This window comes from Takifugu rubripes, chromosome 22 (genome assembly GCF_901000725.2).
Source record: "Takifugu rubripes chromosome 22, fTakRub1.2, whole genome shotgun sequence".
Classification (NCBI taxonomy): Eukaryota; Metazoa; Chordata; class Actinopteri; order Tetraodontiformes; family Tetraodontidae; genus Takifugu; species Takifugu rubripes.
In genome coordinates, this window is record NC_042306.1 from 8450800 (window position 1) to 8476328 (window position 25529).

A 25529-nucleotide genomic window follows, 5' to 3' on the forward strand; every position below is an offset into this window, starting at 1 on the left:
TCCCCACTGTGACCAGGACACACAAAATGGATGACACACTACTTCATTTGCATCATTACATTGTTGACTTCTGAGGGGGAAATCTCACGTTGTTGACAGTGTCATTTTCCACAGAGATTCATTTTCGAAGAAACAGATGTTGTATTTGCATAATTCATCAGCGGCTTGTTTTGTGGATGGATTAATGTAATCAGCGCTTACATGTAAATCTGTTTCTTTTTACACAGTAAAGGCATCCCGTGGTGATTCTTTACATAATACAGCCAACTTAGTAATGCCTTATTACTCTGTAATAAAGAGTGCTGCAATGTACGGGTTTTATTCATTGCCTGCAAAATAAAGCATAAAGTATTATGTGTATATATATATATACAGTGGGACCTCTACTTATGAACGTATGAACGGTATATTTACTCTTGTTACGAAGGAAATTTCAGGATATGAAGGTCAAAAATACGCTACCGCTGCTACTCGCAGCTCGCGGAGTTTAGCAAACACAAACTTGCTTGTAGCTGCTCTGACATTGGCTATCGTCTAGCATTTTCCTGTCATCCCATTGGCTAGGAGGGATGTCAATATGTACATGTTTGTGTCTATCCCAGCGTCGCCTTCGTTTCACTTTTATTTATTGTGGGTGTTCGTATGTTTGTCCATTAGATGGAGGTGTTACCACAAGTGTTAACGTTCGTTGTTAGTAATGACGGCTAATGTAAGATTAGCCTGTAATAAAGTTCATTTTGTTCCTGGAGAAGCCTTGCACTGAATTCCTACATGTATTGTGCGGTAATGATTGTAACATGTATTTGTTACATGTTTTGATGCATTTTTATGATTTATAAAAAAAATTACAAAAAGTATGTCAGAATTTTTGGGGGCTTGGAACGGATTAGGGCATTTACATGGAAAACGTGTCTCCACTTACGTAATTTTCAGGTTACGAAGCAACTTCTGTAACAAATTAAATTCGTAAGTAGAGGTCCCACTGTATAAAAAAATCTCTTCCTCGTCCTCCTGGGCAGTGCCTCCTTCCTTCAGACTCGGGTCCTCTACCAGAGGCCTGGGAGTCTGAGGATTCTGCGCAGGATCTTAGCTGTTCCTAGGACTGCACTCTTCTGGACAGAGATCTCTGATGTGGTTCCTGGTAACTGTTGGAGCCATCTACTCAGGTTGGGTGTTACTACCCCTAGTATCCCGATCACCACTGGGACCACTGTTGCCTTCATGCCCCACATTCTCTCTATCTCCTCCTTCAGCCCTTGGTACTTCTCCAGTTTCTCGTGTTCCTTCTTCCTGATGTTGCTATCACTCGGGATTGCTACATCTATCACCACCTCTGTCTTTCGGTGTTTATCCACCACCACTATTTCAGGCTGGTTGTCCACCACCATCTTGTCAGTCTGGATCTGGAAGTCCCATAGGATCTTGGCCTGCTTGTTCTCCAGCACTTTTGCGGATGTCTCCCACCTGGACCCTGGGACCTCCAGTCCATACTCAGTGCAGATGTTCCTGTACACTATGTTAGCCACCTGGTTATGCCGCTCCATGTATGCCTTGCCTGCCAGCATCTTGCACCCTGCTGTGATGTGCTGGACTATCTCAGGGGCATTTCCACACAGTCTGCACCTGGGGTCTTGTCTTGAATGGTAGACTTTGGTCTCTATTGCTCTGGTGCTCAGGGCCTGTTCTTGTGCAGCCATGATTAGTGCCTATGTGCTGTTTTTCAGTCTGGGCTTTGTCAGCCACTGGTATGTTTTCTCGATATCAGCCACTTCCTCAATTTGTCGGTGGTACATTCCATGCATGGGCTTGTCCTTCCATGATAGCCCCTCAGGTTCCTCCTCCTTGGTGGGCTTTTGTTGCCTGAGGCTTTCACTCAGCAGTGGGTCAGTGGGGGCCATCTTCTTGATGTATTCTTGGAGGCTTGTTGTTTCCTCCTGGACAATAGTTTGGACATTTACTAGTCCTCGGCCCCCTTCCTTTCGCTTTGTGTACAGCCTCAGGACACTGGAGTTAGGGTGAAACCCTCCGTGCATGGTGAGGAGCTTCCTTGTCTTGATGTCAGTGGCTTGTATCTCTTCCAGTGGCCAGGGTATTATGCCAGCAGGGTATCTGATGACTGGCAGGGTGTAGGTGTTTATGGTCTGGATCTTGTGCTTACCATTCAGCTGACTTTTCAGGACCTGTCTTAACCTCTGCAGGTATTTGGCTGTGGCTGACCTCCTAGCTGCCTCCTCATGGTTACCATTTGCCTGCGGGATCCCCAGGTATTAGTAGCTGTCCTGCACATCTGTGATGTTCCCTTCAGATAGTTCAACCCCGTCAGTTGCGATCACCTTTCCTCTTCTAGATACCATCCACCCACATTTGTCTAGCCCAAATGACATCCCGATGTCCTTGCTGTAGATCCTAGTGAGGTGAATCAGTGAGTCGATGTCACGCTCGTTCTTGGCATACAGCTTGATGTCATCCATGTAGAGGAGGTGGCTGACGGTTGTTCCACTTTGGAACTGGTACTCATAGCCACTCTTGGTGATGATCTGGCTGAGTGGGTTTGGGGGGATATATATATATAGAGAGATATATATATATCTCTATATATATAGATATATATATAGAGATATATATCTATATCTATATATATATATCCCCTTTATTATATATATATATATATATATATATATATATATATATATATATATATATATATATATATATTAAAGGGATTAAAAGATGTTTCCAAGTGAAGACTTTTTAAAGATGAGTGTGTGTTTTCGGGTGGAAGATTGAAACCCAGAACCCGATGACATGATTCATGCAGTTTCAGAGTAAATTCCTAATTTCTTCCTAAACAATATTCAGTTCAGAAAAAAATCATTTATTTGCAAGTTATCCACAGGAAATAATCCTACTCTCGCTGGCTTCCACAGGATAGCTCACATGCTTGTTCCCCTTTTTAATCCCAGCTAAATTCGGCATGCGACAAGCGTGGAAACGTGCAATGTTGCCACAGTGGGGGTATTTGTGTTACTGTAGCTGGATCCTGCAGAGCAGTCTTTGTTACCGCTGTGCTTTTGGCCGACACCAGTTGAGCCAAACAGAAGACAAACAGCACACACTGGCTCGTTGGTCGGTTCTTTGCAGGTTGGAGATTAGTATGTGATTTACTTGTTTGCCTAATGTGTTTAGACGCAGTGGGTCTGTACAGTGTTGAATGTGAGCCAAGGTACAGATTATTTTGAGATGAATAGTTGTGATCCACATATTTGTGATCATTGGAACCAGTGAAGGTTTTGGAATGTTCCTTCCTCATCTTCAATTTGTATCAGTTTGAAAGTATCAGCTTGGAAGTATCAGTTTGGTTTCCATGGCGAGGTAGCTTTTGAGAATATTTATGGATATTCTTTCATTGAGCCACGCTACAACGCTATCAGCTAATCTGACTTTCCTCTGAATTGTCTCTCATCTTCAAGCTTGTTTAATCAGAAGCTATGATGATTCAGGAAAACAATGTTGATAGTCCACAAACCTAAGATCCTTCGTGTTAATTTTTCTAATAACACCTTTACATTGCTCACCATATTCGAGCTTTGGAGGATTCTGTACATGTAAGCATTTATACCTCCCACGAGGAGGTTGTGTGACAGCTGGTGTTTGTTTGTTTGTTTGACTGGTAGCAAAATAGCTTAAAAAGTTATGAACAGATTTAATGAAGTTTTCAGATGTTGATAATGGGCCACCAAAAAGCTCATTACATTTTGGTGATGTTCCAGATTCTAGAAGGACTTTGACTGCCAGGGGGGTTTGACTATGAAGCAACTTGTCATATAACCTTGTATTGCTTTTGCCTACTATACTACTGGTGTGTCACAATATGTGGAGGAAATTAGCTGCATCTTTTTAAGTTTAACGACCTTCATTAAAGGAAGAGAGGATGCTAGAACACTTTCTCCAACTACATGAACAAGTATAGGGTTTAGGTCGAAATATGTGGGGAAATGTGCCCCTTGGCGAAGATCTACACTTCCCCACTTCAAATTAAATCTTTCTGTCTGTACATATGTGTATATACATTCAAAGTTATCATTACCCAATACAAATGAGCTGGTTAAAAGCTCCTTATGGGGGTTATAATGAGCAATAAAGTCACAGAAAAACTCAGATCTCGACCCTTAATCCTGCCTGTCAGTTGGAGAGGTGATGGTAATCCACCAATTGTAGCAGTAAGATGGGGCAACTGGGTGAGATGGGAAAAACATGAGAAGAATGGCTGTTAGTGAATCTATCACATTTATTGTTCTTCTTCTTCTTATTATTATTATTATTGATGCTGCTGCTGGGGGGAATTTATGATGTTGCGAAAGAAAGAAAGAAAGAAAGAAAGAAAGAAAGAAAGAAAGAAAGAAAGAAAGAAAGAAAGAAAGAAAGAAAGAAAGAAAGAAAGAAAGAAAGAAAGAAAGAAAGAAAGAAAGAAAGAAAGAAAGAAAGAAACCTCACCTGTGGTCATTCCTCCCTCACCCAGCTCGCCAGCCACCATCGCTGGCACCCCACGCTCACCTGTCCCCTGCCCCACTTCACCTATCGCTACACCCTGTTCACCTGTTTGACCCATGTCTCTCATCTCTCCTGCCTCACCCAGTTTACTTATTTCACTCATTCCATCACCACTCTCACCCAGCCCACACAACACTTCAATTTCCACCCCAGTTAAATCCCTTACCTTCCCCGCCTCCCCACTCTCGGCAGTCACTTCCACCACCATCTCCACATTTTCATTCTCTCACATGCACACACTCACTCCTTTTCCCCTCCGTCTTCGACTCCATTTGCGGTCTGTCTGGGTTCCCCCGCACCGCACCACCGCCGCCTCGCCGCCGGAACAGGCCGCGGGGTCGGGCACGGCGGACTCCGCCGCCGGCGTCGCCACGTCCGGGACCCTGCGGCTCGGACAAGCCCTGGCGAGGTGTACCTCTTCACCACAGTTAAAACATTTAAGGGCAGAGGAGGTTGCAAACAAAATATAATCAAAGTCGTCGACACGGACAACAAACCGATAATTAAACTCCTCCACCTTGTTGTTTAAGATGATGTGGACCTGCCTACGGTGAGACACTACGTGTCTCAACGATGGCGACCGATACCCCGACAACAACTTCCTAATTGGGGACACCAGTTTCCCATGTCGGGACAGTTCTTTCGCCAAGAACTCATCGCTAATGAACGGCGGCACGTTGGACAAGGTAATCCATGCCGCCGGCTGCGTCAGTGGAGTCACCTGGACGAACTGCCCCCCCCACGGCGATCCCCGTCTCCACTAACCTGCTCGCCTGTTCCACGTTCTCTACGAACAGCACCACCGCCCTGTTCATGCGGTGGATTTAATTGAACTGTGGCCGATTTCCTGGCCCTCAGCCAGAGCCACCTCCTCCACACTGAGCACGGAGCCCGCTCCCACTTTCACCCCGTGTCTCCTGCTCAACCCGGTCAAGTTGGCGTTCGCTGCCATGACAGCCGCACGCGGTCGGCCGCCCCACAAGCTCACACACACACGCACTCGCTAAACTAATAAATGAATACAAAACACACACAAAAAAACTATATTCTCTAACATTCATACTCACACGAAAAAGGCCAGAATAGGAAACGCGTTTTAACACATTCTCTCATTCGTTCTCTCTCTCTCCCGGTCGCACTCCTTCCACCACCGAAAGAAAGAAAGGTTCATCATTTCACTTTGACTCCAGCTTTCTTTTCTTGCTTTAAAATGTGAGCAAACAGACTGATTGTTGTCTTTTTTGTATTAAATATTTGTCCCAAACAGAGATTTTGTGCCCTTCTCTGACACCCTTCTGCTGAAACCTTTATGTATTCTTGTGGCACTGCAACAGATTCACCAACAAAGGCGAAGCATGAATAGAGAAGTCCTGCTGTGGGCTTGTGCAGAACTTCAATAGAAGTCCTGGAAGCTAGTTGGCGGGCAGGGTGCAGGGGTCCCTGCAAAGTTATTGAACTTCTTTCTTTCTTCCTCACTCTTTTTCACCAGGATCTTTTTTATTACCTGGGATTTTTTTTGTCGAAAGCCACAGCTGAGGTATGAAAGCCCCGCTGTCCTTAGATTAGGTTCTGCTGGTGTGTCTGATCAATGAACCAGAGCCAGCTCACAGCCACAGCAGCACCGCAGGGTCACACCTACATCCCACCAAGTGGCTGGATGGTGATAAATTCATTGTTGTGCATGCTGCTAGCTGCAGATAAGCCCATAGACGTTGAGACGTTCACCACCACAACAACGGCAGCGTCAGTGCAAGCTGGTCCAACCGCAGCTTTCGGACAAACCATCGCACCCATGAACACTCACCCACACACCCTCATGGTCTTTAGTTTCAATGCAAATAGGCAAACAAGCCAACAAAAGTGGTGGACACCCCATACACACAAAATATGTCTTTAATGATCTTCAAAACAATCGCTTATATAGTGCTGCATTCTGCTTCTTCCAAAGTTTCATTTTAGGCAATTTCTACTTTAGTACTTTTACATGACAATTGAAAAAAACAAGTTATTGCAGACTATAATGGCACAACTGAAGTGCATGTAAATGCGTTAGTCCAACTGGCTTAAATGCCCAATGAGAGGGGAAATTCATACGCTCCAGCCTCCTGAATCACAAGTACGCATGCTCCACCAACGTCCCCGTGCCGGTGTATTACCCTGGAACCAAACCTATCCCCGAAAGCCGGTCGCAGAAGAAGGCATTTAGAGATAACGTGCATTTGCACAATACTTAATGCACACATTACGTACATGAGCAAAGCTGCACTATTATCCATCTTCCTGTTCGAAATGCCGGTGTGCTGCCTGACTCCAGGAAAAGAGAATATATTAACCTGCTGAAAAGATGCATATCTCCATCTAGTGTTAAGGAGGAGGACATCATCTTTTCAGTTCTTTGATTTTCTCTCGCATGTAAACTAGGAAGAGTAACGGATTTGCACGAGGCATTGAATTTGCAAGTCAAATTTTAGGCAGAGCTCAATTAAACCATGGACGCAAATGTACTGAGTGACTTTACCCCAGCTGGCAATCATTAAAGTCAAAGCGCTGAAGGTGCTGAGCAAATGATTACTGAATGTGAGGATGCACGTGGCCAGATTGAATCCATCAGTGGAAGAAATTAGTTGTCAGCTCTTTAGCTGCAAAGAGTTTTAACCAGGAAAAGATGAACTTCAAAAGTTCTCCTCACGTCACTATAATTTATAAGTTGTTTCAGTCAGATTAATGTAATTAGAGACCTTGTGCACCATGAGGCTCAAACTAGAACTTATTAGGGGTGTCCATTTGCACTCAGTTCTCATACAAGTATTTAGTTCCACAAAGTAGTCCAACCCAATATAACATAGTGTAATTAACCGTTCCATGACTATGGCAGGTATAAAATGGTTCAATATGTGGGTTCTAAATTGCTTGTATAATGACCATCTTAAGACCAAGTGTGTGAACGTGGTAAAAGTTGCTAATTTACTGCTGAACGTCACCTTCAACAGCCTGTCACAAAAAATCCAATGTGTTTCACTAGAAAGGAGCTCAGTGGGACGTCAATATCGGCACAATTAATGTTGGCAGAAAAATGTTAACGTAATATACTGGACTGCCACCCTCCGGTAAGTTACATAATCAATATGTCAGAGCCTGCAGGTCCGTTTATTGGCGCTGACAACGTTGAGCCATTTAGTTTTATATTTGTAGCCTTCTATGCGCAACATTTACACTGGTACACAAACTGTACAGCTCTTGTGGTGTGTGTTGTAACAACCTTCTTTACAACCTTGTGCAACCAAGACAAACTGCACTTTTTACATGATATAGAGCCCACTCTGCCATGGAGCCCAGCTGTGGTTGTCTGTTTGTTACTCTCTCCATCTCTACAAAGGATCTCTGTAGGGCCGTCAGAGGGAACTTTGGGTTGTTATTTATTCTAGTAATTATCCAATCCAGTGGCCAGTTAGTAGTTCTCTTTAAAGTTTTTTCTCCACATTTTTTCAGACCTGCAGGTGTAGAAATAGTCCTGGTTGACCCAGACCTCTTTCATATGAGAATTATGGAGACCAAGAAGAAGAATGTGTCTCTTGTCCAAATCCTTGTCCAGCTTTGTCTCTGAGATCTTCAAGTAGTTCTTTTTGCCTCTTGGACATAATTTTTGCTTTGACGTGCACAGACAGGAGTGTGCCTTAAAAATCAGGTCCAATCTATTTGGATCCACATGGATGGACTCTGATGATGTCGAACCATCTCCAAGCTGAACAAAATAAATGGATGGTACCTTATTGACCTACATGAGTGTGACAGTCTAAATATTTATTTTCTTCTAAGACTTATTTTTATTTTTTGTGACTATTTCTTAAATTCTGTATTTGGGCTGCCTTCATGACATAGAGTGATGCTTTTATTAATTAAATTTAAAAAATAGTCAAATACTGAATTTTGTAAATACAACATAATCAGCTCCTAAATTTTAGTTCTGACCCAGCTAAAATCTCCCATTGAAAATACGGAAAATCACAATAGTAGCATCTTTCCCCGAGTGAGTGAAAAGTTCCCACAATTCGTTTAAGAGCAGAGGCACTACATTTTCATCCTGAATAGTTTTCTTTCACCCCGTGACTTCACTCTTATGATATATGAGGAAAAATAAATATAGATTTTTTTATGCCAGTTGCAAATTCACAAAGAATTGAATGCAAGTGCCGCATATTCCCCCCTCTTCACCAACACTTTCAGGTGATGTGTTTGTATGGCTCTGGGCATCTGCAAACCACCACCAACAAAGGTGAGATGACCTGCTGGCAGTGTTGGACACACCAAAATATGGCAATGAGTATTTTATCATAAAGGCTGACCTTGGTGCACAAAATTCAAATTGAGTAGAAACACAAGTCAGCATTTTTATTTTTTTTTGTAGCTTGAAATATATCCGTGCATTATATATTTGTCCCAGCACAAAAAATAATAATGCATATGATCCAATGTGACTTCTATTCATTGACAAATACAAAGGGTTAATGCACGATTTCTTTGTTGCCTCAGCAGTTAATTATATTTTATTTTTACATTCTTTATATATATATATAAAATTATATTTTCAAAAAAAGGCCTGGGAGTCTTGTGACGGGTGCAATTGGGACCCAAAAGCAGCACTCTGGAAAACTGGGACCGTTGGTAATGACCTTTATTAGTAATGGGGCAAACAGTAACTCGGGCAGACAAGGAAACACAGGAAACAGTCTGTTCTTCAGGCTCGAGGCCCACACAAAGTCTCGGGGATTGGGTTGAGCAGAGCCAGAATGCGGAACCGAGGGGGAGGACGTGAACCCATGGAACCGTACAGTTCTGTTTACAGCAGGCAGGTGCGACAGAGAGGGGCTTACAGGAGATGAGGCCGACAATGCAGCAGAGCAGACTGGGGATGAACAGCAGCGAAGTCGGGACCAGGCGGAGAAGTCAGGACCAGGTGAGCAGACAGGAACCAGAAACGCTGAGGCAGAAGTCATGGTCAGGGACGGAAGGCTGGTGAGTTTACCGGGAGAAAGGTGGTGCAGACAGGTCAGAGGCAAACAGGTTCAGCAGCAGGAGGTCAGGCAGGTAAGAAGTGCTGGAGAGTCTTGCATGGAAAAGATAAAGAACAATCTGGCAAAGAGTGAGAGTGCAGGGGAGGCTTATAAGCAGGGCTGATTGGGAATAAGCTGCAGCTGTGCTAGCAGGTGAGTGTTGTGAGTCTGAGGATTCTGCGCAGGATCTTAGCTGTTCCTAGGACTGCGCTCTTCTGGACAGAGATCTCTGGTGCGGTTCCTGCTATCTGTTGGAGCCATCTACTCAGGTTGGGTGTTACTGTCCCAATCACTACTGGGACCACTGTTGCCTTCATGCCCCACGTTCTCTCTGTCTCCTCCTTCAGCCCTTGGTACTTCTCCAGCTTCTCGTGTTCCTTCTTCCTGATGTTGCTATCACTTGGGATTGCTATCACCACCACTGTCTTCTGGTGTTTATCCACAACCACTATGTCAGGCTGATTGGCCACCACCATCTTGTCAGTCTGGATCTGGAAGTCCCACAGGATCTTGGCCTGCTTGTTCTTCAGCACTTTTGCGGATGTCTCCCACCTGGACCCTGGGACCTCCAGTCCATACTCAGTGCAGATGTTCCTGTACACTATGCCAGCCACCTGGTTATGCCGCTCCATGTATGCTTTGCCTTCTAGCATCTTGCACCCTGCTGTGATGTGCTGGACTATCTGATGTGCTGGGCATCTCCACACAGTCTGCACCTGGGGTCTTGTCTGGAATGGTAGACTTTGGTCTCTATTGCTCTGGTGCTCAGGGCCTGTTCTTGTGCAGCCATGAGTAGTGCCTCTGTGCTGTCTTTCAGTCCGGCCTTTGTCAGCCACTGGTATGGTTTCTCGATATCAGCCACTTCCTCAATTTGTCGGTGGTACATTCCATACATGGGCTTGTCCTTCCGTGATAGCCCCTCAGGTTCCTCCTGAGTTAGGGTGAAACACTCCGTGCATGGTGAGGCGCTTCCTGGTCTTGATGTCAGTGGCTTGTATCTCTTCCAGTGGCCATGGTATTGTGCCAGCAGGGTATCTGATGACTGGCAGGGCGTAGGTGTTTATGGCCTGGATCTTATGCTTACCATTCAGCTGACTTTTGTGGACCTGTCTCAACCTCTGTAGGTATTTGGCTGTGGCTGACCTCCTATCTGCCTCCTCATGGTTACCATTTGCCTGCGGGATGCCCAGGTATTTGTAACTGTCCTGCACATCTGTGATGCTCCCTTAAGATAGGTCAACCCCATCAATTGCGATCACCTTTCCTCTTCTAGATACCATCCACCCACATTTGTCTAGCCCAAATGACATCCCGATGTCCTTGCTGTAGATCCTAGTGAGGTGAATCAGACAGTCGATGTCACGCTCGTTCTTGGCATACAGCTTGATGTCATCTATGTAGAGGAGGTGGCTGATGGTTGGTACCCATAGCCACTCTAGGTGATGATCTGGCTGAGGGGTTTCAGGCCTATGCAGAACAGCAGGGGGGACAGAGCATCTCCTTGATATATGCCACATCTGATTCTCAACCGTCCAATTGGTTTGGAGTTAGCCTCCAAAGTCGTGTTCCACAGCTTCATGGAGTTCTGGATGAACTTTCTTAGTGTCCTGTTGATGTTATACAGGCACTCTAGTATCCGTGTGTGCGGCATTGAGTCATAGGCTTTCTTGTAATCAATCCACATATCACAGTGGTACAGTGTGCAGACAAAACATGGAAGGTGTTCTGGTAATAGGGGAAGGTGTCAGAACACCTTCAGAGCACTACTGAGGTGCCCTTGAGCAAGGCACCAAACCCATAAATGCTCATATAGGGCCCTGTGATGAACCTACCTTCACTGATTGTGTGCCCTCCCTGTGACTCCGAAAGGTGTAAAGCGGTGAAGGAGATGAGTCAAGATGAGTATTAGCCATGTTTTGGTGTGATTAAGGGAGTTTATTCAGTTCAGTGCAGATATCCAACCAGTATTGAGGTAACTGGAGTTCTTTCAAATGAGCAAAAATAGAAAAGTTTCACGCAAGAATTTAATGGTAAGAAACTACAACTAAAGAAATGATGCTTGCAAATGCATATAGTGTTGTCACTGCTCACTATGGAGAAACTTTCTGTCAAGTTCTGGAGTCAGGTCAGGTCATGTGGAGAAGACAGAGACACCATCTGTGCAGGCCTTTTATGGAATTGAACTGGGAACAATTCTGACTTTACCTGAGCAGAAACTCAGATGCCCTTCTTTAAACTGCATCATTAATATCTATTCAGAAAGTTAATGTGCAGCGGCCTTCTGCTCTGAGCTGAGGTGCTGGAGCTAGTCTGGTGCCCTGCTGCACGCTGAAGGACCATTTAGTACCAAGAAAATTGAGTTCAAGGTGACTTAAACAGCAAGGTCACTTTAATTGTTTGCACTCAGATATTAAACTTTGTTCTCACTTGGGACCACTGGAGATTTAGTGTTCAGCCTTGTGAAAAATGACGGAAATGGCTAAATCATTTTCATTCAAGGTGTGAAACACTCATGTAGATTTAAACAAGGATGGGAAATCACTGGACAACGATTCCCATCTCCTAAATTCTGTTTAGATGTAAGTCAGTGAAGAGGAAGGAAACTCCAAATTAAGCTTCATCTGCTCAATAAAACAACAAAGGCTGAAGTATGAACAGCCTAGCTCTCCGCCATGGTGGGGTGAAATGGGGATTAGGACATTTTCCACCATCAACAAACATTTCTTCATCTCCTACATAGAGATTAAACTGTTTTCCATACCCGTGCCTCTGCAAAAGAACAAATGGGTGAACCAATGAGACGTAGCAGAAATGGTAATTGCTATTCGTCTCTCTGGATAGCAAATGGCTTTGGTGTTTGTTTGGTTGGGTGCTCCATGTGTGGTGACGTGCATGTTGAATAGAGACGACAATGAGACGAGTGCATAACAGGAGAGCTGCTGTATGGCTGCTTTGATAACCTCATTCAGCAGAGAATCGCTCCTTGTAAACGTGCTATAGGTGGACTGATTTCTCTTAAGTTCAGAGAACAGTGAGGCATTATTTATTTTGAAGAGGAATGGGTTCTCTTTGTATCACTGTCGTTTGATTGAATAGGTTTTTTTTCTAGTGACGGAGGTAAAACAATAACTTGGACGAACGTATGCATTAATGGTATAAGATACAGTCTTCTCCCCAAGACAGCCTCACTGCACCTGCATGTTTCCAGGCATCGGTTTTGGGCCCCAAAACAGACCTTGTGGTCAAGAAAAAGAATATCGACGTTTATGGTTACCTTAACATCCTGGTGTCGAGATCAGGTGACTATCATGTGACCCGTTAGGAAGTGACTCCTTTAAAATGATGTTATTGCCTCTATACAGGAGACATATTTTACTTTTCGATGAAGTTGTTATAAAATAAATAAAATAAAAAGCAATTTCGTGTTACTAAGGAGTAAAAATCATGTTTGTTTATTTTTGAATAAAGAACTACTAACCTCTAATCTAATGCATAATGCAATAGGTAGGTTTATATTCTTTGGCATAAATATTCAAATGTTTCAAGCATTATTTATACCCACAAAATGAAGGTATGTTTCTGACTCTATAAGCATGAATAAAAAGGATATAAGGATATTGTAATATTTGTATTTTTGTGTAACATGTTGCCAGTTAAATGATATCCTGATGACAGAGATAGCGTTGTTTTCTTGTTGCTTCCACTAACAAAGTACTGCCATCATGTTTCCATTGGATCCAAACTATTTCTCAGCTTGGCAACAATAGTATTCTTCTCTTTTTTCCCCCTCCAAATTTCCAGTCACTTGCGTGATCACAGTGGCAGAAACTGCGTGGGTGAGCAAACTGAGGTTTGTAATCAAAGCTTAGCAGGTCAGCCCTGTTAAATCTCCATCAAACTGAGCTGCTTCATGTGCTGCTTCATGCAGGGCCCCCTGTAATCTCCGCTCACCTTGCCGTGGACCATCTCCCTGGCCTCCACGCTCCGCACCACAAATGTAATAATACGACAGGAACCTGTTAAAAAAGGAGCCTCTCAAGCTGTTACCATTTACCCAGGTTTTGTTGAAGCAAGCGGATTGTATCGGGCAGTTTGTTGAGAAAGAATTGCTTTGATTGATTGTGCCACTTCACACTTTCATTCATGTAGAAAATTGGCAAAGCTGGACAACACTGCAAAAGGAATAATGAAGAGCCCCCTGCGTAGGCATTTATGTCCTTCAGTGGACGACAATTTACTCTGCCCAGACCTCTCTTTTCCATCCCTTCCCTTCGGAGCCAAGGGAGTTTCACTTTTCATCCGAACCAGACGGTCGTGCAGTGGATGGACAGCCTACCCTGGAGTTTCAAATCCATCTCCATTCCCCAATCTGAGTTTAGCTTGGCAAATAGTTTGCTTAAATGTTCTTATTTTGTTACAAAAATCTTGGAATGGTTTGGATTTAATTGAACACCTTTGCTTTGGTTTTCAAGTTCATCAACCCCCTCCGATTTGTGCTGGTTTCTGTCTCCGCCTGCTGCAGGAGCCGAGCTCCTCCGTTGCTGCTCAACGTTGGGTTTAAACCCAGTGACCACACGAAGCAACTTAAATCAGTCTCAGAAAAAAATCCGAGTCAGGTCGGACTGTCAAGGTCTAAGCTTAATGTTACTGTAAATGCCCAGTCAAGCCTTGTTTTAAAATCACAGTGAACCTCCCTGATCACAGATTTAAAAAGTCAATTAACAAACAAGGCACATCAGAACTCTGTATCTAATCACCTAAATGTGGAAGCTCCGGTTAAGTGGGTCAGAAGAAACTTATTCCTGCCTAATGGAGCAGGGCTTGTCTTCCAGACATGGCCGTGTGAAGGTGGATTTTCCCGTAGCGTAATGTCAAGGGAAACAGGACCTCAATTATTGAATTATTTCACTTACTGGTAATTACTCTCCCAGATAAAAATAAATACTAACACCTTAAAATAATCTGGATTGGATAATGTTTGGGTTTAGGACCATTTGGGATATTTGCACTGCTGCTTATCCACACTGGCATTCCTTAGAGTTTGGAAACGTGTACACATGTTGGTGTGTAGTGCTGGAAACCTGACTGTTGCAGCAACGGGGAATCGTACCCACAAGTTTGAATTTAGATGAGACCTCCCATCAAACACCCCACGCATGTTTCTTTAATCCCCCCTCTGGTTGCTGTACTTTGCTACTCCTCCCAGTATACCTGCCTCACACACACACACACACATAGTTTCACTATCTCTCTTTATGTCAGCACTCCAACCAAAAGCCATGACTGCGAGAGGGCAGCTTCCCTTGACGCTGCATGAGTATGTGAGCAGAATAGCTTCTGTCTTCACACACACACGCACACACACACATACATCTCACTGCTGCTGTGTTCCAGTGCGAGCACACAGCTCCATGGCCATATGGTCTTCACTCCCCCCTCCTCATCTCCAACACAGAAACAGCCCTCAGAAAACAGCATGTCTCTTAGATTATTGTTTAGAGACTGATTTTTCTTAAACACTTGGCCTGTCTCACTACTTTTGAACATTAGTCGATATCTTCAAATGAAGCACTCGGCAGCACAAATGTGAGACCTTCCATTTCGCCTTTTGTTTGTTTTATTCAATAGGTTTCTAACTTTTAGTTAATATATTGAAGCAGTTTATTGGGTTGAAGCTCAAAGTAGCCTCTAATTAGGGTTGATCCAGCCATTAATCTGTTAGTGGAGGTAACTTTAAAGCCGAGTTTATGCTTTTTGTTCTGCGGTGGTTTACAGGGGGTATGCGCAGGGATCGCATCATCTGTGGGCTCTTTGCGACGCCACAGAGACACAATGGCACCCCTCCCTATGTGTAGGAAACACAATTATGTTGCCTATAGGCAGAACCATGATGAGCCATTCAGAGTTCCCTTTAATTTCAGGGTTTCTGGCACAAGGCTTATCACACCTTCCAGAAGAAGAATTCATTTCAATACATTTTCTTAAAGTTTGAGATTAAAATAATATAGTCAGAGTATCTCTTAACCACTAGAACCATTACGGCTCTGTAGAAATGTTTAGGTATTTGTGTGTGTACTGTAATATATAAAGCTATTGATACTAAATCTAAAATCTTTAAGTTTCTGATGTGAAAAATATCAATTAACCTGAGATACAATGGGTTACATAAAAGTAATACAAGAATTAATATGTTGGCATTACTTGAAAATAGCATGAAAACTGTTGTGATTTTTGTAATTAAAATCCATTTTACATTACACAGGCACACCAAAATATTTCAAATGATCAATTGTCAGCTAAATTAGGAGGTAGAAATAACTACATTTGTTCTCTATTCTTATTTGAACAAAACGGCCAAGCGAACATTGGACCGGGTCTGGCTTGAGTGTGGGATAATACTGCACATGTGTTTGTGATGGATGCACACAGTTTATCTTTAATGAGCTGGCACAGTCATCTCTCCATCCTAGAAGGCCATCTCCCATCCGTCGTTCAGACGATGGAACAATCCTTTGTTCTCTGCTCCTCTGTGATGCTACCGGCCATCGGTTTACACTGGAATTAAAACACCCAAGATAGATGTTGTGTCTGTTTAATGCAAAAGGATTTTAGGCCTGTTTAAACTTAATCTCTCTGTGGATCAGCATTCAAAGGAGGAATAACACTAATGTCACATAATCTGATTACTTAGCCTTACATAGGCCACTTTCTTATTCCTTTCCTCCTGATACACCACTCCCTTTATCTTAGAAAAATCTTTCTCTATCTTCTCCTCCCATATTTCCATTTTTTTCCTGTTTTTTGTCCCTGCTGTCCTTCTCTTCCTGCTTCCCTGGTGGTTGGTACTATACATCATCTCAAGTGGCAAATCTGTGAGCTCATTAATCCCATTAAGTTGGGAAGGTCCTTTTTTTGGGGAAAAAAAAGAAAAGAAATTGGCGTCTCGCATTATGGCCCATGATTTGCATTTAGGCTGAAACCAGATGAGAACATTAAATCCGGGCTGAGAGTCAAGAAAACTTTCTCTGCAACGCGAGGGTGTGGGTTAATGTCACGGTTCATCTTTTTGTGCTCTCGCAATTACAAACACACACATGCTCTGACGCAGTATTTTACTACTTCAACAGGTCTCTGCCTCATGTTTAAAGCACACATCACACACACACATAGATGCTCACACACACTGGTACATCAACAGAAAGCCATGACTGTGAGAGAGCAGCTTCCTCCCGACACAGAAAATTGAGAAAAGGTGATGGGAGACCCAGCTACTGCTGTGCAGAGAGTACCAGGGAGGACTCTGTGCACTGGAATTCTAAATTTCTGTTCGCAGCAGAAAAAGGGTAACCAAGTTTCCCGGGTAACCAAGGAGCACATATATCCACAGTAGAGTTTTAATGACACTGTCTGACTGAAGTCTATATTTTTGCAGAGCTCCTATGCCATGTAATTTTTATAACACATGGATTTCCTTTCATAAAGTGAGATATCTTTACCGAAGATTAGTGGTGCAGAATTTGCAAGATCCTTTTAGTGGGTGCATCACGCAGGATCATGTATGCAGCTCCCAATTTACTTGCAAACACCGGCTGTTTATTCAAAAATGCATAAAGGCAAATGGACGAGCAAATGTTGGTCATGTTGACAGTCGAACCATTAGTGGTGTTTACATGCGCAAATTTTCTTGATTGGATTAAAATTTTGAGGGATTGGAAAATCCAAAGCCGCTGTTTAGTTGAGTGACATGCAGAGTCTTTTATGTTCCCTAAAAGAACTGCAGAGGAAACTGCGCTTCTGCCTTTGCTGGCAACAAATGCAGAAGTGGAAAACTGGTGGGGTTAGAAGCACCTTTCCCATTCTGGGTTTTTGCTATGTAATAGCCAGCTTTCAAGCTTTTCCTGTGATTTTTAATTTGATCTGTAGTTCGGTGAATTCCGGCACCCCCCAGCTTTTCAAGCTTTTGTCCTCCAGCTTTTGAACTTGTCTGAATAGCTCAGAATTTCTAGCCTTTTGACCATCAAGTCATTCAGTGATTCTGAGCTCTGTCAAAGTGTCTAGTATGAAATTTGTATCAGACACAGAGCAGTTAGGCTTTGCCACCATGTTCACATCATATCCTTTTGCCACTAAACAATGCAAAAGCGGAAAAGCATCATGTGGACGTTGGGCACACACCTGCAGTCAGGTTAGTTTTGCCCCAAACAGATTGGGGTGTATCTGGACTCGATTCAGAAAGAGGATCGGCATAAATATTTCCAATTAGAGCCAAATCAGATGATAATCTTCCAGATGATGTTTACATTGCACAAATCTATAAGGGGCTTTTGATGTTTTAGACCAGCATTAGGTCATAAGGCAATAGGGACAACACAGTGAGCTTTGCTGAAAATAGAATTTGGAATATAAAAATGAAATGATACTATGTGACAACACATCAGTGGAACTTACATGTGCTGAAGCAATGAGGAATCAGATTATATAGTTTATTTTGAGCAGGACGGCAAAGTCGGTGGCTGCTCTGTCTGTCGTGGACTGGGCGGAGGAGTGTAGGGTTCCTGTTTGAAACCTTGGTGTGGACTAAAACTTTGGTGGTGTTAGCAGTGGAGCCAGGACATCTTCAGCGCACTGCCAAGATACCCCTGAGCAAGTTACCGAACCCCCAAATGCTCACATAGAGGCCTGAGCTTGCACTGCATTCACGGGAGAATGCTGCCTTGACCATAGGCAGCTAGGCAGGCTCCTCCCTGTGACCTTGAAATGGATAAAGCGATTAAAAGATATTTAAAAAAAAGTTAAAATCTGGTACAGCTGTAGGTTAGATCAAACTGAAAGATTACGAACCTTTACAACATTTCCTGGCCTAGAAGAGTACTAAACTGTGTATAAAAACAACGCAGACATATGAGCAAGGCCCACACCATCCTCGAGATGTATGTCATTTTCTTTGAAGGACAGAGGCTAGGGACAGAAATACGGGACAGAGACTCCTTTGTCAGGGGTACAGAAGGTTGTATCCATTTGACTTCCAGTTTAAAGGCAAAACTATAAGTCATGCAACAAGGTTTTCAAATGTATTTGTTATGATGAATCTGTATTATTTCTAGAAATGTCTCCAATGAAATGGAACTAGAAGATGCTGCAACAAATATAAGCAATAGAATGGACTCTGGAGGAAAGGAAATGACTAATATCTTAATGCATAACTAAAATTGGTAATAGGTTTTGTGTGTTGGGGGGGTTCAGTACACGCGAAAGCTGAACAATGTCATTCAGAATGTGTTAAGATTGCTGAAGTGCCGCCTGGTGCTAATTGCCGCTAAACTCTCCAACACCCCTTGTGTTAGGTATTTTGCTAATGAACCAATGTGTTAAATGTATTTTTCTTCCGTGATGGCGTTTTATAATTCACGCTTATGATTGTTCACCTGAGTATAAATGTGTCTTTTAAACATTATGTCACCAAATCCAAAACACCAATTACAGAAGCAGCAAAAGATTCAAACCTTAAGAGTCCAGATCAAATGTAAAATCATGTTCCCTTCTCAGGAAGCATAACAATTCTTTGAAACCCTGGGTTGGTCTGCATTATTTTGGTGCCATTGTCTTTCTATTCTGTGTGTTGGTCACGTCTTCACCCTTATGTCCCACGCCACCAGAAATGCCTAACTTGCTGCTCGAGTCGCTGAGTTCTGACTTTTGCCTTTGATTGAGGCCTTATCCTCATTATTATTTACCGACTGCGATTTTATTTCCCCCCTGCTAGCACAGCTGCACGAATAAAAAAGCACATCGAATGGACTTTGATCAATTATGAACTACTCACTAATGGTGTGTGTGTGTCCCCTCAGCACAGCCTCACCGTCCTGCTCTGCTCTGCATTGTGCATGCACAAATTCTGTCTTAAGTTCATTGCAACAGCTGTGTCTTTGAATTATTTGATGTAGCTTGTATAGCAGCAGAGTTGGGGGCATTGTCTCATACTAGCAATTACTGCAATAGTCTTTCGCAAGGACGTAAAGTATGGATAGACTTCAGAACGGCACTTTTAAACAGAGCCTCAGCTGCCAACAATGATATCTGTCCATCAGGAACCAAATCATGTAAATTATGCATCACTTTAAAAACATATAGAGCTTTTGCGTGTCCCAATGATTGTAGGAGTTGTCAGGCGTCCAACAGGTCCTGACTAGTGTTACTGCTTATGCACCAAAGGCCAGGTCAGAGGACCCACCCATTCTGGGCTCCTTTGGTGGGTCTTTCAGAGGTGAAACATCTTCGAGAAACCAAAAGGAAGTTCCTTGAACTCCTTCAAACTGAGAAGCTCCATGGGCCCACACACTTTAGTTCTTCTGTAGAGAAAACTATGTTCTCTTTTAGTTCGCCTCATCAGGAGATGTGTGTGAAGCAAAGTTATGGAAACGGAGAGAATCACCATGAGCATTTAAATATTATCTGGATCTACACGTGGATTTGAGGTGGGGGGGGACAGCAGTCTTTGGTCTGCTCTAATCTTTGCTGCGATTTATATGTTCTGGTTAGCTTCCTCTCTACTTTTAAAACAAATGTGGTCATTCATGGGGCTCTGCCATGCATTTTGAGCGGTTTCCATTTCTGCACTGTGCGTTTTGGCATATGTAACTAATACTTCTTCCCGAGAGGGCTGACATCTATTGGCTCTGAAGTTCTGGTAGAACATAGCTTGCAAACTATCTTCTGCTCCAGTGCTCACAACGCTTATTTCTTGTGCTGTTTTTCTTTTTAATGTTGATACAGCAAGGCATAATAATTGTTTACTTTTTTGCATTTTGTCCTAAAAACATGGGACTTAACAATGCCATAAGAACAGAATCATTTGGAATTATTAGCGCTCTCATGGCAATGTAGTATAGTTGATAAAAGGTATTTTTGAAGAGATGTTTGGCTTTTGGAGGTCCCAATTTTTTATTGAATTTCCGGAGAGGCAACTTTACTGTTTTATAGTGTCAAAGAACATTTGATTGTGCCAGTGTAGGATGACCATATGGAAATGATACCAGTTTTAAAATTCAAAATATTTTGTATGTCTTTCTGAGTTTATAGGAGGTGCTGCTGTATTCCTGCTATTCTATTTCGACATAATTAAACCTCACCAAAGCTGTTTCTGATCTGATGATAGTAAAATAATGGTCTTTTTCATCTTTTAATTTTTCATTGCATTGCTACATGTTTTCTAGAGATTTCTGGCAATTCTGAAGACATCCCTCTGGTGCGCTGGAGGCAGCAGTGGTTGGAAAATGGCACTCTGCTCTTCCACATCCACCACCAGGACGGTGGCTTGAACCTTCCGGACCCGACCGAAGACCCAGCTAACGACTCGGCCAAGGAAGAGCTCCGCATCCTGCACATTTCCGTCATGGTAATCCTCTTTTCTGCTTATGCTGTGTGTTTAAAACCAGCTAAAAACAACCGGTTTTGAATCTTTCAACACCACAACACCTCTTTTCTTAGAGATTTGATTTTCCAAAACCTTAATAAACAGAATTTTTTTCCCTCCGTTATGGTTCCATTTAGATAACTTGAATTAATTTTCTTTTGAGCAGAAACATCACTTGGCTCTGTTCATAATACATGTGAGTATGTATTTGTTCAGAATACTCCAGTCACAGAGACCATCTCTACCATTTCTATAGATTTATGGAGATGCTAGTAGCATCCAGCAGGCTCTTTTTACATCGTGCACATCTTGGATATTTTTGTAAGAATTGTTTCTGCAATGGCGCAAACCTTTCAATTTAGATATCTAAATATTTAAACCACCAAAGCTTGAAACAATAGTATCCTTTGTCTTTGTCATTGGAGATACATTCTGCAAATGACAGTTAAAACTTGTACTTCTGTAGGAAAACATATTCACTTATCCATATTTTAGTCGCACATGTCAATTTTTGCATGGCTGCACTCTGTTAAACCTTATCTGCTCTGTCAGAAGTAGGAACTGAATCTTTAGATCTCCCAGCTTCCTCCTCTTGCCAGAGGGAATGTATATTTATTAGATCTTAGATATGCCACACCTACTCCAAGTGCCCTTTCCAGCCCAGTCATTACAATCATGCCGTGATAGATGCAAATGTATTTTCAAATACTGAAACATATCATATCTGCATATACAAGTGATTAGTCAGCTTGTGAAGGAGGTTTTGTGGTTGTTTGTTTTGCCAGCAGCTGCATCTGCTGAATAGAAGCAGAGAAGCGCATCTCAGCTGCCGTGGAATGTCACAGAATGGCGACAGACCTTGAAACAAGTAGCTGACCTTGACTCTCCACTGCACCTTGCATGTATAAGTAAACATGATGACAATCTGCTGGCAGCAGATATATATATAAATTTTTTTTATTTATTTTTTTTTTTATGTGGAAATAAGAGCAAACACCCCAGTGAGGAGCTTCTTCACCTAATTCTTTGAATTTACTTAAATCTCACATTTTGACTCTTAGCTCCATCTGCATTTCACATCCCGCCACCCACAGGTCTTTGTCCTCCTAGCGCCACTAATTCCTCATCCTGAAAGAGCTATTGCTGCACTGCCACGTGGGCGCTTTCATGAAGGTGTGGGTAGAGAAGGATTAGCATGCAGATATGAGCAGACCGTGACAACAGATGGAAGCAGCGTCGCCACTGTTCTGCCCAGGCGCTACTGCAGCTCGCCACCCGGCTGGAGGCCTCGACCTATAAATCCAAAGCTGTTCTACTTGTTCAATCCCTTGTGGGGACAATACGTGTCCATGGGCCCTGTGGTGGCTGGTTTACAGGCTGTTTAATCCCAGCCAATTGGCCACTTTTCACAACACAATCTTGGGAGGTAGAAAGCAAACAGTGCGTTCTGAGATGTGGAACCCGCAAATTCACCTTGATGTCACAAATGCTTCTGGTGATATGAAGATTTATTATTCATGCACAATAATAAGTCAAGACATTTCAATTGTAGGGCTAAATGCAGCAACACTATTGGCTGATTGTTTTAGGGCATGTTGGAGAGCCTACACTTGGTCTCTTCTGGCGTGGCTTTTGTCGTAGGTCTACTTCCTTCTATGGTTCATGCCGTGAAGGCGCTTATCCTTCCATGACAGCTCCTTGTGCCCGTGGCATCGTCTGGGGTCGTCCTGCTGATGTGCTCTTGGCCCCAGGGGTTTTTAATCCTGGAACGTGGCACTGGCGCTCACTGGACCTCATGCTTACTCAAGCTCACAGCTTAGACAGCAAATGTCTAAGGGCACTGGACATGGGCAGAAGTCTTTTGTGCCCTGTGAGCAACTTTCTTGTCATGTCGCTTCCTGCCTGCAACATTTATAGCTGATGATAATGGTTGACAATTGTAATCTCGTTTTGCTAATTTTAAAGGACTCACATTGCATTTTGTTAGCTCTCGATTACGTCTTTCATTTTGCGATGCTTATTTTGTCAGCTTTAAAGCCAATATTTTATTCATTAATTAAGACAGAAAAAAAACACATAATACTCGACAGCTGCAGCGTTTCTTTTCTGCCTCCATCGGAAGCATCACCAGATGTCGGCTGGTGATGCGGCTCGTCTGCTGATGTCATGGAGGCATGATCATCCTGTCAGAATTGACAGGTCAATCACATCTCCTGCTGCCCGTTCGCTCCCCCAGGACTAGGTTCCAGGTGTGTGACAGCATGTAGGCTACCTTGACATTTAGCAGACACATCATCAGGCAATCGTAGAAATCTGTAGTAAAGGATTTTGCTTTAGTTGTTCCAATATTTGTCCCCCTATGATGAGTCATGATAGTCACAAGGAAATGATGAAATACTGAGACTTTAAAGAAGCAACTGAGACTGTTTTTAAAGCACAGAACTCATCCCATAGCAGCCCAGGAGTAATTATCACATTCCAACCCCCAGGTGGATCTTAGAAGTCACTATCTTTGGAGTGCTTCATTGAAAGCCTCTCATTCTCATGTGGTGAATGTTACAGCAGCACCGCTATGCTTTTATCTCATGATACTGTAACGGCCCTTGGTCTGCACCTCCCAGCATGGTCACTTCAATCATTTGGCAAAATATCGACACTCCCACAGTTGCATTTTAGGCTTGAAAACGAGAGGTGTCATGGGTTCAGTCCTAAATTGGAACTAGGCTGAAGCTAACAGAGCAAAGATGCTATCCAAGGCTAGGAGAGATTTTTTTTCTTGTCTGTTGTACAGAAGATATGTATGTTTTTTTCCACTGCTGTGTTGGTTTCAGAATTAAAACCATAAAGGGAACGCTGTGCCATTTCATTCAAGTGCATTCTTCTCTAGTCAGACCCTTTATTCATGGAGTGTTGAAAGTTTCTTTGCTCGCATGCAGCAGCAAGGTGACCACAGTGTCCTCCACTCCACTGATCATGCTGGGTCATCCATAATAGATGACTAACCTTGTATGTCTGTGAAAAAAAAAGGCTGTCTGTTCAAACGTCTACCTCCAAATTCAGTATAAACCAGACAGCAACACCTACATTTGCCAATTTAAAAAACCTATACAAATCAAGAAACACGCATTTCTACATATCCACTTAATTATCGATGAACAATTCTCATTTTTAATATCTCCAATTTCTCAGTTTTAATTGCTTGTTTCGCCACAGGGCTTGGAGGGATCAATGCAATCACACATGGATTACAGAGTTATCCACACAGAACCAGATCAATGACGTTACTGTGAAGATTAATGTGCCTGTTCAGGCTCAGGGACTTGACAAGATGTTTTTCCTTTCTTGGGATTCTATTTAGCTCTATTATTTTTAACACTTATTACTTCCAGGAGTCAGAATTGACCACCTCAACTAATAAATACATCAAACCGAATTTAGAAACGCTTGCAAACAACGTCTTTTCTGAAAGACTTTTCTTGTGTTCGATGATAGAGGTGTGTGAATGAAGCTCTGTGCCCGTTTCCTAGCCCCTGGTGAGGTTTCATCAAGTCTGATTCAGCCGGCTGCTGTCCACTGTCAGAAAACTGGCACGCTTCATATTTACTATCTTTGATATGATGTATTCACCTACAGGCTGTGATACTTTAATGTAAACCACAGGGCTGTACATTTGTTTTTGATTTAGATGTTTGACGATCCACGCTCTGGACAACAGTTTATTGTTAATACATGTCCAGAATACCCATTTTCTTTCAAGAATTGCTAATTTTCTTCACTTTAAATGTCCAAATTAAGTCCTAGAATTTCTAGCATTTCCTCGCAATGACACCTAGATGCTGCTCTTCTTGTAAAACATGACATGAACAGCTTATGGCCTATTGACATTCACGTGTTGACCCTCCTCACACTGGCGCTGATAACATCGATCGTATAAACCTTAAATCAATGTGGCTCCGACCACTTGTGAAGCTGAAGCCCCGGCTGAATCCCAGCCTCCAGCGCTGCTCTCGGAGCATCACAGGTTGCCGTGAGAAACCTGCTGAGCGAGACAAACTAATCCATAAGTTCCCCCTGGGCGGCGTGGAAAGCACACAGCCCGAGTGTCCGTGCGCAGTGCTGCTTCCATGTTTGATGTAGGCAACAGAGCAGCAGGGTAAGGCTTTGAAAAAACAAAACTACAAGGGAAAATTCAATTCATTCCAACCCAAAGAGAGAGAGAACTCCTTTCCGCTTCCACTCACTGCTGTGGACCAGTGTTACCAATGTAGAGGTGGACATGATGAGTGATGCCAGAACATCTCAGCGATAAATGAAGTCTGATCTTCTCCTGCACGACAGCTGCACAGACTCGATTTGAGGCTGTGAAAAATGTGTGGAAAAATCAATGCAGGCAAGGACATTTCTAAATGGGCTAATTAGACAAACCACTTTGATTTTTTAATTTTTTTTTTTGGTTGATTGCACATTTTCACAAACACGAGCAGATCACCTTATTTGGCTTGAGACAAATTCTA

At 42.9% G+C, this 25529-nt stretch overlaps 1 protein-coding gene across 3 annotated transcripts in view; it reads left to right on the forward strand.

Annotated features, from left to right (window-relative positions):
- astn1 (astrotactin 1) overlaps positions 1 to 25529 on the forward strand; it is a 254474-nt gene that overhangs the window by 27756 nt on the left and 201189 nt on the right. For all 3 annotated transcript variants that reach the window (XM_029830837.1, XM_029830838.1, XM_029830836.1), the window contains exon 2: positions 20816 to 20997. In XM_029830837.1, the coding sequence (XP_029686697.1) occupies positions 20816 to 20997 (182 nt within the window). The remainder of the gene's footprint in view (positions 1 to 20815; positions 20998 to 25529) is intronic.